This window comes from Channa argus, chromosome 20 (genome assembly GCF_033026475.1).
Source record: "Channa argus isolate prfri chromosome 20, Channa argus male v1.0, whole genome shotgun sequence".
Lineage (NCBI taxonomy): Eukaryota > Metazoa > Chordata > Actinopteri > Anabantiformes > Channidae > Channa > Channa argus.
In genome coordinates, this window is record NC_090216.1 from 19587743 (window position 1) to 19601492 (window position 13750).

General features: G+C 39.3%; 1 protein-coding gene across 1 annotated transcript in view; it reads right to left on the reverse strand.

The window, feature by feature from the left end:
* llgl2 (LLGL scribble cell polarity complex component 2) overlaps positions 1-13750 on the reverse strand; it is a 37795-nt gene that overhangs the window by 17817 nt on the left and 6228 nt on the right. The window contains exons 2-10 of the mRNA XM_067488375.1: positions 6797-6916; positions 5415-5512; positions 4597-4678; positions 4322-4437; positions 3797-3955; positions 2241-2403; positions 2011-2143; positions 1864-1918; positions 1607-1761 (exon numbers count right to left, since the gene is read on the reverse strand). Of these exons, the coding sequence (XP_067344476.1) occupies positions 1607-1761; positions 1864-1918; positions 2011-2143; positions 2241-2403; positions 3797-3955; positions 4322-4437; positions 4597-4678; positions 5415-5512; positions 6797-6871 (1036 nt within the window). The 5' untranslated portion in view covers positions 6872-6916. The remainder of the gene's footprint in view (positions 1-1606; positions 1762-1863; positions 1919-2010; positions 2144-2240; positions 2404-3796; positions 3956-4321; positions 4438-4596; positions 4679-5414; positions 5513-6796; positions 6917-13750) is intronic.

Sequence of the window (13750 nt, forward strand, 5' to 3'; positions counted from 1 at the left end):
CACTCTGAATAAGGGACTGGAGGAGCGTACATAGTAACAAATAGAAGTGTTTTTTGAGTTTTCCAGTTTAGGTGTGAAAGGCTAAGAGTAAGGCTCTCAAATGAGTTATAACAATGTTCAGGTCTAGGGTTTAATGTTAAGCTTAAGTAAGAAATCAGTGTTTTGCATTTGTATTGCAATATATTTGTTCATTTTTGTGACTCTGTCGTTACAGGTGTCCTAGTCTATCAAAAAATTAGTGGAAGTCTTGATGTATTATTAAGTTGTACTATCATGTTGTGATAAGAGGAGAAATGGAGGAGGAGTGTAGGGGAATAGAGTAAATTAAGTCATATATAGTAGATAATTAGCAAACAGGCAAACAAGGTGGGTTTATTGAAGTGGTCACAGAGAGGACAAGAAGTCACAGGGTGTGTCATGTTTAGAGAAATGCTTAAGATCACCTTAGGCACTTTGTGTTATAAGGACCAAAAAACAAAATGTAGTAGATAGTAGTTCCTGGGGTCACAAGATCTACAAGAAGGTGCAATAAAAGGATTTTATTGCTTTACAACTAGCATGAACAGATAACCTAAAAAAGGACAAGAATGGTGACCTGGTTTCTTTATTCATGTTTTGTGAGGGTGGTTCTTGGGTTTTAGTATAAATAGAAAGAGTTTGAGATATACAAGTCAGAAGACATCAACATACATGTTTTTTTCTCCATGCTGGCATCATCACACTGAGTTCTGTCTACAATTCTTAACGCTTGAAGAAGGAAAAGAGAAGATTTTTATCACAGGAGTTACCCTGAAAGGGAATTTGTAAGGAATGTTCTGGATGTGAAAAGGGTATCAGATGGAGTGAAGAAATTGAAGGTGTGATGTTCAATGTTGTTAGTGGCATTGCCCCACATGTAGGATGTGAGTTAGCAGAGAAAAAGAAATTCTGGAGTGAGTTAGATGAAGTGATGCGGCTACAGTAGGAGGGTACTCATTGGGAAAGAGAAAAATGGACAAAGGAGACTTCTTGGTGGAATGAGGAAGTTCAGGAGTGTATGCAGAGAAAGAGGTTAGCTAAGAAAAAGTGGGACACCGAAAGGAATGACGAGAACAAGACAAGGGAAATGTGGAGAGCTGTGGCAACTACAGAGGAATAAAGCTGATGAGCCAAACAATGAAGTTGTGGGAAAGAGTAGTGGAAGCTAGGCTAGTTCATGTTACATGTTTTGGAGATAAAGTCGGACAGGACAAATAAAGGTGGTTTGGACATGTTCAGAGGAGAGACGGTGAATATATCGGTAGAAGGATGCTGAGGTTTGCACTGCCAGGCAGGAGGTATAGAGTAAGACCAAAAAGGAGATTAATAGATGTAGTGAGAGAGGACTTAAAGTTAGTTGGTATGAGAGAAGAGGATGCAGAAGATAGGGTTAGATGAAGGCCGATGATTTGATGTGGCGACCTCTGATACAGAACAGCCAAAAAGAAGAGAAGAGAGAACTACCTAGAATACGTTGCACATTATTTAAATCACTAGATGTTCTGGTAAATCTATCATATCAGAAGTAGGAGAGCTATTAGTGGAAAGAGTTAGTCTGTTGCTAGTGTGGTGTGTGTGCATCGCTTGCCTGTGTGCTGTGGTCCATCTTTGATAATGAAGAAGTCGATAATCCTGGAGGTGAAGTCCAGGGCCACATGTGTTTTACCGTGAATCACTGTAATGCAGTGTCTGTCCCCGTAACTCGCCCTTGGCATACCACCGCTGAACATCAGGAACGGTGGCCTGCAAACACCAACAAACATAGGTTTAAGTTCAGTTTAATTTGCCCAAGGATTAATGTATAACAGTTGACTTTATTGACTGTGGTGAATAAAGTCAATTTACCCTTCTTTTGTATAGAGCTGAATTATTTTAGAAATGGCCTTGCAGGGAAAATGTCCTGAAAAAAAAAAAAAATAACAGAAAGAATAATTAGTTTAATCAATTAATGGTCCACAAATAAAGCAGAGGTAGACAGTTTGCCTTCCTTACCATAGGGAATGTCAGATTTCTCCTCCTCCTCATTCATGTCCTCTTCACCCACCATCCATCGACAGTAACTTCCATCACTGTGCGAACTCAGAATGCAATTTCCATTCTCTGTCCACCACACACTCTCAAGTTGCTATGGTTGCATTCGGTTACAAGATTAAGCATGTGTACAGTTTACACAACACTGACTGGAATTCTATTAATTTTACACTGGACTACAGAACATTTACCTGTGTGGCAGGTATGTGATGGATGGCACATTGTTTCTCAAGGTCCCATACCACCATAAGACCTCGTCCATAGCCAATAACAACTTGGTCTTGGTTAACTGGGTTCTCCTGTAAGGCCTCTACGTGTTCCAGATTCCTGCGGCCAATGTAGTTGTCTGGTACACTGGAGCGAACAGGAAAACCAGGATTAACACCACAGAATTCAGACAGAAAGTACACAGAACAATGTAATTTTTGATATGTATAGCCTGAGAAACAAAGCTGAGCAATCAGAATACATTTACATTCAATGTTTATAAATTCCTTTCAAAATGCAAGGCATTTCAAAACAAAGCTACAGACTGTCAAAGATGTTTTCTTCAAGCACTTAGTGACATGACATCTGCCTGATTTTAGTGGTGGATTAAAGGTTAGAAGGCAAGCCTATGGCAAGAAGCTTGCTGTTCCAAGCCCTGGAACAGCATATCAAAAATCTGTATAGGAGAGGTATCACAACACCACTGGGGTGCCCTTAACCCCAGTTGCTCCATTGGAGCTGCTCAGTGATCGTGGATTCGGCTGTGGTCTAACTGGGCAGCTTATAGGAGTGCGTTTGTGTAACTTTGTGAATGTGTTCAGAGCATTCCTGAAAAAGAGAGGAGGCCGGTCAGTGAATCTGTGCATGGCATTTAAGGATGACTGTGGCGCAGGAAGGTAGCAGAAGTGTAAAGCACTTTGAGTGCCAATAGGTAGAAAAGCGTTTACCATGATGGCTATAAATAATAAATGATCACACTAAATGGTGTTATAAGGCTTGCTGCTAGCAAATTTTACGTTACGAGGAGGAAGACCAAAGAGAAGATTTATGTAAGACCAAAGAAGAAAAAGAGGAGATTTATGGAAGTAGTGAGAGGACATGAAGTTAGTTGGTGTGAGATAAGAGGATGCAGAAGACAGGGTTAGATGGAGCCACATGATCTGCTCTGGTGACCCCTGAAAGGGAACAGCAGAAAGGAAAAGAAGTCTGAAGGAAACCAGGCACTGCTCATCATATGCCCATTATCATCACAGCCTTGATGCATGGTGGTGGCAGCATCATGTTGTGAAGGGGTTTTCCAGCAGCAGGGACTTTGGAGTCTAGTCAGAGTTATGGGGAAAGCTGAATGGAGTAAAGTGTAGAAATATCCTCAATAAGAATCTGTTCCACGGTGCTCAGGATCTCAGACTGGGCCGAAGGTTCACCTTGCAACAGGACAACAATCCTAAGCCAAGGCCAAGATAACACAGGAGGGACAACTTAGGGACAACTTTGTAAATGTCCTAGATTGGACCTGCCAGAGCCCTGACCTAAACCCTATTGAACATCTCCATAGAGAACTGAAGATGGCTGTCCACCGTTGGTTCCCATCCAACCTGACTGAGCTTGAGAAGATTGGTTAAGAAGAATGGCAGAAAATGCGCCAAACCAGGTGGGCAAAGCTTGCCAAAGGTGCCTAAACAGCATACTGAGTAAAGGGTCTGAATACTTTTGTACATGTGTCATTTCAGTTTTTTCTGTGCGTATTAATGTTGACAACCTGCTGGCGACTTGATCCAGACTGATGTTCCTTTCTTCCAGCTCTCTGAAGCCAGGAACTTCAACAATGAAGACATGTCCACCTTCTGTCCCCAGCAGCAGCAGTTCCCCTGAGGAATGTGCCAGCACTGCTGTCACTCTGGTCACACTTGGAGGGGCACTAAGGAATAGACATGGGAAGAGGTGAGACCACTTGATCGAATGATGGGCACATTGGGGTACTTTTTCCAAAATAAAACCATGTTTCTTAGTATCTGCCACTAAGAAAAAATCCTGGTTGGTATACAGTATTTTCAGGAAAAGAGCACCATGAACAAAGACAGACAACAGCCAGTGTATTGCAGTTAAAGCCATGACACTTTTGTTTGTTTAGGTAACTCAATACTGATAGCTCCTGGAAAATAGGACTAGTTATAAAGGGCAGAAACTATAGCCCAGAAGCCGAAACTGAGATTAGTGTCATTTGGCTGAATTTCAAGTAAAAGACAAGAGAAAGTGGAGAAAAAGTAAACAAGACTGTGTTTACCCAGGTGGACCAGTGAGCGTGAAGTGCCCTATCTCCAAAAGCTCAGAAATTCTCTTGTGGACTCTTAAAGTCCACATATGTAGACTGTTGTCATCCAGCAAAGTAACCAGTCCGACCTGATCAAGAGCCACAAAAAAAACAAATTCAATTAATAATATTCTTAGTAGTATTTTTAGGTGGTTAGAAGATCAGTAAAAAAATATATTCCATTGATAAATCAGATTAGAAAGCAGAAATGTTGTTATCAATGTTTTGTGTTCATTAATTTTCTGTACCTGGTGGGGGAGGAAGTGCACCTGTGTGACAGCAGCGTTTTCATCATGTAGACCCATAAACTCCACACCTGGAGCCCCATACCTGAGGTCTGGTCAAGGGCAGGCTGGATTTGTGATTAGACTGAGTGATACCACAAGTCATCGAGACATTAGAGGCCTTGATGATGAATAAACGTCAGCTTCATCTGGTTTGCCTGGCTTTAGTGTAGATAATATTGGCATGGCATTATCTCACCCCAAAATAATTTAAGTAAGAACCATTAATTTTGAAAATGAAAAAAGGTATCATTTAACAAGCCAGTGCAAATTTACATGCCGGTCCCAAGCCCAGATAAATGGGGAGGGTTGCGTCAGGAAGGGAATCAGGCCGAAAACCTGTCCCAAAGCAATTATGCAGATAGTTAATCAGAAGATCTCTTTTTAAACTAATCAGCTAACACTAACACACATTTGTATGTGTAACACACAACAGGAAAACTGAGTTAGTTAGAAAATAACAGCAGAATTTTTAAAACTCTGATGTTCATTGAATGTAAAAGATCCTTCACTACTCATACATGGACTTTTTACTGTGATGTAAACCAAGTTAAAGAAAGTTCCACAATTATCTTAACCAGTGTTTGTCTCTTTGTCAGTGGGGAAAAGCAAAACTCCACTGTCTGAGAATGTCAGGTAGTATTGAGCAACACCGTGGGAAAACAAAATACCTGAACATCAGCGTCACAGTCACTCAGTCACTCACCTCCTGCCTCAAGTTCAAACACGATGCTAAAATTACTCCATGACTTCTATTCATACCTTAATACAATGAAGGATACAATTTAATGGCCCCGGAGCGTGTGCCGATGGCCAGCAGCTGGAGGGACGAACTGTAGCCCAAAGCACTGGGCTGGTGGGGGAATCCATGCTCCACAGTCTAAAGCAGGAGGGAGAGTGAACATGGAGAAATATGATAAATCCTATTGTCTGACCCATCTTCTGCCACTGTTAACCTACTGTTTCATTCATAGGACATGCCTTGTGATGCTGTTAATATTTATTTTTGAAGTAAGACTTTATTTCTTTAATGGCTGAGAATGATTGATCAGGATAACAAAATACTAACATTTTCAGAGGGCTCAGGGCAATTTTCCATACCCTCATTCAGTTGTTACAGTATCTACACCTAAAGACTGTTGCATTGCTTAAAATTATAAAGGAAACTCTGATTTAAAATTCTCCAGAGGCCATACACATCAAACTGCAATATATACTCATAGTTGTTTTAAAAATTTCCATTGTTGTGAAATTGGGTGCATACAGTATATGCAAGTCTGATTTGCACTCCCACAGTGTAGACACACCCTTAATCATCTGTTTACCGTCTCTTCCAACTGTCTGTGAAGGCAATACCAAATAGGAAGACTCATTAACCAGTCTGGCAGCAGTTCAATGATTTCCCTCAACTTTTTCAGCAACGATCCCTTGCTTTTTTTAAGTGTGACGTGACTTGCGACGTAAGGGGCAAACTCTTTTATTCTTTTGAATGGATGCATAATGAAATCTCACTTTTAACATAGCCACACCCTATACTAGATCATGTCCTTTTTCAGTGAGGGATCATTGAGCATGAATAGTTGGTAGTTGTTCTGCTATGTTCTGCTAAAACCTGGTGGTTTTTAAGACAAATTGGTAGAAAGCCAACTTAAGCATCTAAAAATAAAGATTATCTGCCACATTCAGGTAGAGACGTTTATTTTAAAATGTGTAGGACTGCTATAAACCCCAATCCAACTTAAAATAAACATTTGAACCAGTAATAGGTCTAAAGCTTTCAATGTAAAATTAGCCGACATTAGAGCTGCAAAATATATTAACCACCTTCACAGTGATTTTAATACTGGGCAAGTGCACATCACATGCAAAATTAAGTGAAGCAAATTAATGACCTGCAATAATTTCTTAATCAAATGGGCCCACTCTTCAGTCAGCCACCAGCTCTCCCTCATACTACTGTCTCATTGACACAGTCGAGTGTAGAGTGTAGGCCAGTTGTGTTTCAACAACAAATATCACCTCAGAACCAAGAACAATAAGTTCTTTCCAATTTAAGCTAATCAACTCATCTAATTTCATATCACAATTTATATTTTGATGTGTATTGTAAAACTTGTCATCTGTAATTTGTCTTGAACTGCATGTTGCACCAGAGTTTACTTGCCTTATTAAACTGGAAGAGCTCCTGTTTGATTCGATCTCTCTGGGACTCCTGGCCATGTCGCCTGAGTCTCTTCATCCTGTTTCAGCACTAGCGTGGAGCCTGCAGGCCCACTCATGCACACTGCATGGAGAGACGACAAACACAGATGTAACAAAAGTTTGGAGGAAGAGAAAAGAAACATTGAATTATAAGCAAATATTGTGTCTGTAGCATAGTTAACAAATCCCAATTTCTCAGGGAAAAAAGTGGTTGTCAAAATACATGTATGCATTAAGGTGTAGTTCTTTTCATGTTGCCTTGAAGCTGACACAGGACAACACTATTTTTGTTAGGCCCTTATGTTTGGGGGGTTATGTTTAATTGTAACAGCCAGGGGTCAGTAATTGTACAACTAAGAAATTATTTTTCAGTAAGACATGAACACACAGAAAGGAAAAAAAAATACTGCATTTGATTCACAGCATCTAAGGGGTGGCAGTGGGTCAGTTGGTAGAGTGGCTGACCATAGGGTCAGAGCTTCACGTCTAGTATGCCTAGGCAAGACACTGAAACCAAAAAAAACCACCCATCCCATTCTCAGCCATGCAGTGCTGGTCCCAAACCCTTTAAAAACTAAGGAGGGTTGCATCAGGAAGGGCATCTGGTGTAAAAATGTGCCTATTCAACAATGTGACTTAAGTGACACAAAAAACAAAAACAACAAACAAACAAACGAATTGACATTCAATTTACAGCATCACAGGTCTGGGATAAAAACCTGAGCCCTTTTCTGCCTACGCCAACTCATTCAACTCTGTTCAAATCACCAAATTATCACCAAGTCATTAATTCACTGCTATGTAGTGTCACACTTTTACGACTCCAGTTTCCTCAAATACAGATTTAATATTAGTGCTGCACAGAATTGGTATAGAAAGATTGCTATAGTCAGTACTTACTAGTCTCAAGAACTTTTTACTTAATCAGGTGAAATGATTTAGCATCATGCATTGGATACATTTTGAATAACAGATGATGGCTAGAGAGCTGTATGTGTATGTGGCACCCCATCCACCATGGTTTTAGTGCTTTGCTTGTACTTCATGTCATGTACTCACTCTTTTACCTTACATGATGTTTTTTTTAATGTCGGAATACCTACTTAGTTGTCTTTTGATGGATGTGAGCGGCTATAAATGTAAGCCATTCATACTTTGGACCATAACTGGAGGTTTAGTCCAGCTACAGTATTTAACATTTTTCCAAATATTTATAATCAAAATATGCTCCAAAATGTCCAAAACAAATGCTCCAAAAAGGCTTCCAGTGAGGTCACACTCATAAAACAGCACTGGTAGATGTGCAGATGTGATATTAATTCCTCAAAGTTTCATCGAGGCTCACCCTTTTGACCAGTAAAAGGATTTCTGCACGATTAGTACGTTTTTAGTTACTTGATATTGACTATAATTGATGGGTTGTATAGAGTGTGGTGTAGCAGACGGTAGAAGAGTGTGGTGTAACTGTATAGATTTCAAATTACAGGCTAGCACTAGCTTAACTTGCATATTTTCATAGTTTCAACATACAAAATAAAAAAAGCCCTTGCAGACAGAGATAACTTAGGTAACCGGGTTAGTTGGCTTTCTAGGGAAAGCTGGTTTCAAAGTCAGGGTAGGGCACACCAGGTTTATTTATTTATTTATTTTTATCACCAAGTATATTTATGTGTGAGGATGAACTTGGAAGAAAGTAATGTTAACCTAAAATGGAATAAATAAACCACAAAAGGGTTGCTACGCAGCATTAACAGGAAGGGGAGGTGACTACTTAACTATCTTATGGGGAGATGGGGAGATGGAAGACAAATATGTGGGCTACCAATTAGTGATCTGGCGACAGCAGAGAGATGCAGACCATGAGATAAGAGTTTTTTTATAAGGGACTTTTCAACTCAACCAGAATAAGAAGGGGATGCTTCATCAGTGTGGCTAACCATAGAGATGTCAATGGTATGCAAGATTGGGTAAACTATAAGTATGTTAATTTCGTCAGCTAACTAATTTGGTTAAATGTTTAGGGTTTGTTATCAGTTGATTGTGTGACATGTAGTATAAAACCATAGTCAGCATGGTGTGCTAATTAACCAAGTGTGCATGGCACTGTATTTCTTTTAAGCTTGTGTTAAACCTGTAACATTAGCGAGCAGCAGCAGTGCAAGCAACCAACCATAACCAAAAGCCAACATTATTGAACAGACAAAAAGACCTTATCATTGCTAAACCTAATGAAAGGATACAACATCCTCAAGTGTATGGATGGTTAAAAGCACAGAAATTGTGACATTTTTAGCATTTTATATTTTCCTATAGCACACATAAAGCAGTGGAATGATGGATGAAGAATGGAAGGATACTGATTGGCTGATAGAAGGCCACGTCTGTTTTGGAAGTTGATTTAAAGACTGCGACCACTTTCCAGAATGTGAGAACTATAGAATGCTTAAATCCCATTAAGTACATGGCCATAAATATCGGCACCCGTGCAATTCTGTCAAAATGCAACCTTTCTCTCAGAAAATCATTGCAGTTGCAAATGTTTTGGTACTTTTTTGGTTTGCATTGGAACAACACAAAAAAACATAAGGAAAGTCAGTTCCAACCCAAAAATACCATTGGACAAAATTATTAGCACCTTTAATATTTGGTGGAACCCCCTTTGGAAAAAATAACTGAAATCAATTGCCTCCTGTAACCATGAATGAGTTTCTTACACCTCTCTAGTGGAATTTTGGACCACTCTTCTTTTGTAAATTGCTACAAGTCATTCAGATTTTATAGAAAGACTATACTCAACTATATCCCAACTGCTGTTTTGAGATCTTGTGAGATTTTGTGTTCTATAGGATTCAGATCTGGACTCATTGCTGTCCATGTCAGAACTCTCAAGTGCTTTGTTTGTAACCATTTCGAAGTGCTTTTTAAAGAGTGTTCTGGGTCATATTCCCAAGACCCATGACCTCTGGTGGAAAGCCAGCTTTCTGACACTGGCCACTTTGTTGCGCCCCAAAATTCTTTGGTAATCATTAGATTCCATGATACCGTTCACATAGTCAAGGCATCCAGTGCCAGTAGCAGCAAAGCAACCCCAAAACATCTTCGAACCTCCACCATGTTTGACTGTAGGGACTGTGTTCTTTTCTTTGAGGGCCTTTTTTTTTTTTTTTTTACTGTAAACAGTGCCATGATGTTCTTTACCAAATAGATCTGCTTTTGTCTCATCTGTCCAGAAGGATTCTGGATTCTCCCAGAAGGATTATTGTTTGTGTTACGTAGTGTTTTCTTTTTTTTTAACTATTATTATTATTCGTTGCACGGCTTTCCCACAGAATAAATTTTATATCAAATTGTGAATTTTATCAAATTCTAATGTTTTGGCCACCTCATTTAAACAAGGAAGCCAAAAGATAAGAATGACCTCTTGTCAAAATGCACTTCAGTACGACTCCACTACCCAATTTGACCCTAATAATAAACAGAGAATTATCCCCTTTCTGAGAGTTTCTATAAACTGAGAAATTATAACCATGTAAAAGTAGAATTTATGGCAGAGCCACTGTATTGGATTGTATTAAATTTCACAGGTGGTCACAAAGTAATGCCTAATTGGTGTGTGTGAATAGTAAAATATAAAAAATACAAAGAGATGGTTGTGTAGTTGAGCAGAAGTGTGGAGGCTCATTTGGGTTCACAATTATGTTGATGGCAGTGATGTTTAAAGACTGTTCCTTCAGACAGAATATATTACACCTCTGCTCTCTTTGTAAACATTACACAGTCTGGTTGTGGCCAAAAAAATAAAAACAAACAAAAACAACAACAACAGAATATTCAACAAGTAGTTCAACAAGGTAACAAGGCAACAATTTAACACTTTATAGAATGATTTAAATGATCATTATGTCTCAAAAACCAAAACCTCTAGCATCTACTTTGAATATAGATACATTATTAATCAATCCACAGGTCAAATAAAAAAAATCCTTTGAAGTGGATCACAAATAGGTTATAGGGAGTTTTCAACAAAGTATTTTTCCCCTCACTTACCCAAATGATTGTAGTGTAATGATGGGTTTGATTACTGTATTATTACTGAGTGCTAATGAGCTTACAGAATTTTGAAGATTTGAATGTTTAACAACAACTCAAAACCACAATATTTCTGCCCAGTTAAGACGTTTGGAAATATTTCTTTGCCGAAGGTTTATTTACACTGTAAAGACTGCAAAGACAAGGTTGTTGTAAGCGGAAGGTACCTGTTATTTACGTAAGGTTAGAAATGAACAACAAAGACACAGCAGGTTAAGCGAAATTTAGTCCAGATATGTACTTTCCCAGCAATTTTATTTTGTATAGAACAGTGACAGTGAGCGAAGAAAGAATGAACATGTGTTGAGCTACATGCAACACAAAATTAAAAAAAGCAAATTCTTCCTCTTTCGTCACATTGTTTGATCTACAGTGACCTCTTAGAAAGATAAGTTTACACACAGTATTTACATTTAAGACCAAGGTCAACTAGCTTATTGGCTCTTCTCTAAAAGTCACATTCAGAAGGTCTGCTCCAAATGTGTTGTCTAACATACTACTATACAAGCCTGCCACTTGAAATCTGTTTTCAGATGCTGTTTATTATCTTTCCTGCCATAGTTCAATGATGTAATCAAATTCCCAACATATCTACCGAGCCATCTAAGCCGAGTCAATGGATGAAGAAATTTCATAAAATCAGGCCTGAACATGTCAACAACAACCTCAAGATATGGTGGCATGACCAGCAAAGCTACTCCATGGACTGCACCTTCTAATGACACAATGCTTTCCTGTTAGAATGAGTGGCCAGGAAATTTGAGGAATCCAAAACATTATACTTAAGACTTATGCAATCAGCAACAATGCCAGCACTTGCTGCAGAAAATAAAAAGATGCAAATATAACCATTCACTCCCTGAGTGACAATTTTTAAAGTTCTAAACTTTGTCACTTCACATGAAATGACAAACTAAACCATGAATATGTTTACCTGGACTAAAGTAACCAGGTTATATTCGGCTTTCTTGGGAGAACTGATTTCTTAAGTGTCATGTATACGGGAAAGCTGGTTTTCGGAAATCAGGGTAGGGGATTGGGAACCCTGGTTTCCCCAGGTAGATTTCTGTTGAAGAATGCTGATTACTCTGCCATCTATACATGTAACCAGGTTTCTTATTGGCTTTCTCCAACTGTGCATGTGCGTAACAAAAAGCTGCAGACAGTAGGATGCATGCAGCTGAGTAAAAGAATGAATGAAAGGAGGGATTGTTTTTAAAATGAGACGGCATCACTCTGCTAACCTGTTAACAAAGTTCACCTTACGTTAGACTGAAATTTTAATTTCCTCAGGGTGTCTTGTAGAAGTTTAAATCAATCCATTCCCCCCCATTGATTTTTAACATTCAGACTGTTGTGGATCAGCTGCATCCACAAGGAGCACAGAAAGGAAAGACTCTTCCTCTCCCTGCGTTTCCACTCTGCTGAAATATGAAAACTTAAATGCATATTCAGAGTGAGAGAGAGAAGTCAGAAAGTTTTCCATCCTACAGTTAAAATCTGTGCGCCAGGCTTCCAAATTAAGTCAGAGGTGGAGGAAAAAATCTGTTCTGGTGCTGCATGTATACGTGGATTTCCCATAACCAGGTTTCTTAAGTGCATGTAAAAAGCAATTGTAACACCAATTACAAGAGAAAGCTGATTTCCCTGAGCACCCCGGTCACTTAAGTGCAGGTACACCCAGTCCATGAGAGAATTGTCTTGCTCACATGGTCCTTGTAATTGTGACTACACCCCCTGCTCTCGCTCTCTCTCTCTCTCTGTGGAAAATCAGCTATAGGGAATCGTAGAGCAAAAGTAGAGCATGCATGGATTGGTCAGCATTTTTCTGTTCAAACCACACCAGAGTCTGTGGGCGTGGTGGTCGAACATTACCGACAACCACATTGTATTTAATGTCAAAACGTGACCTGAGCCTGAGTTTGTGCAGTGCTGAGTCCAGTACATGCACTAAACCGGAAACAACATGGCCACTATAGACTTCTTATTTTAGTGTAAAATTTAACTATACCACGCTAATATAAATAAGTGTTTGTGTTCTAACATCATTGGATATCAATTCTTCAAGACAGTAGAGATTAGCAAATATGCAGCTTCTTCTCTAATTTGAGACACAAATTATTTGATTAATGAAAACTGAAAATTGTTTCACAATTTACCATTTGGTATTTGAAATCAACACTCCTGATCTTATGAAAATATGACTATTTCAGTTTATTTAATTACAACAAAGGCTAGGACATTGAAGCGGTCTATAAAGGTCCACCAAAAACGTAACATCCTGGTATTCTTAATGAATGCAGAAAAAAAAAAAAAAAAACTCCTCAGTAGGGGTCTGGAAAAGGTTCATTGGGTCTTAGCCATTATAGATGGTTGTTTGCGCAAATAGGACGAGCATTTAATTTCCTACTAACTGGGCAGCTGTAGCTCAGTTGGTAAAGGCAGTTGTCCACAGACCACAGGGTCAGTGGTTTGATCCCCAGTCCTAGCTATATGTCTTAGTGTCTCTGGGCAAGACACAGAACCTCTAACAGCCCATTCCCCTCCCCAGCTGTGTAGTACTGTTCAAGCCCGGTAGAAATTGGGGAGGGTTGTGTCAGGAAGGGCATCCGGCGTAAAAACTGTGCCAAATCAACCTGCTGACAATGAACCGCTGTGGCGACCCTGAACTCACAGGATAAGCCGAAAGGACAAAAAATTTATAGAAATTTAATTTCCTACTGAATGATTTTATATTTAAGTGTCCTTGAGCAAGACACTGAACCCCCACTTAGTTTCTATGCCAGCTGCATAGCAGCATCAGTGTATGTGTGTGTGATTGTGAGTG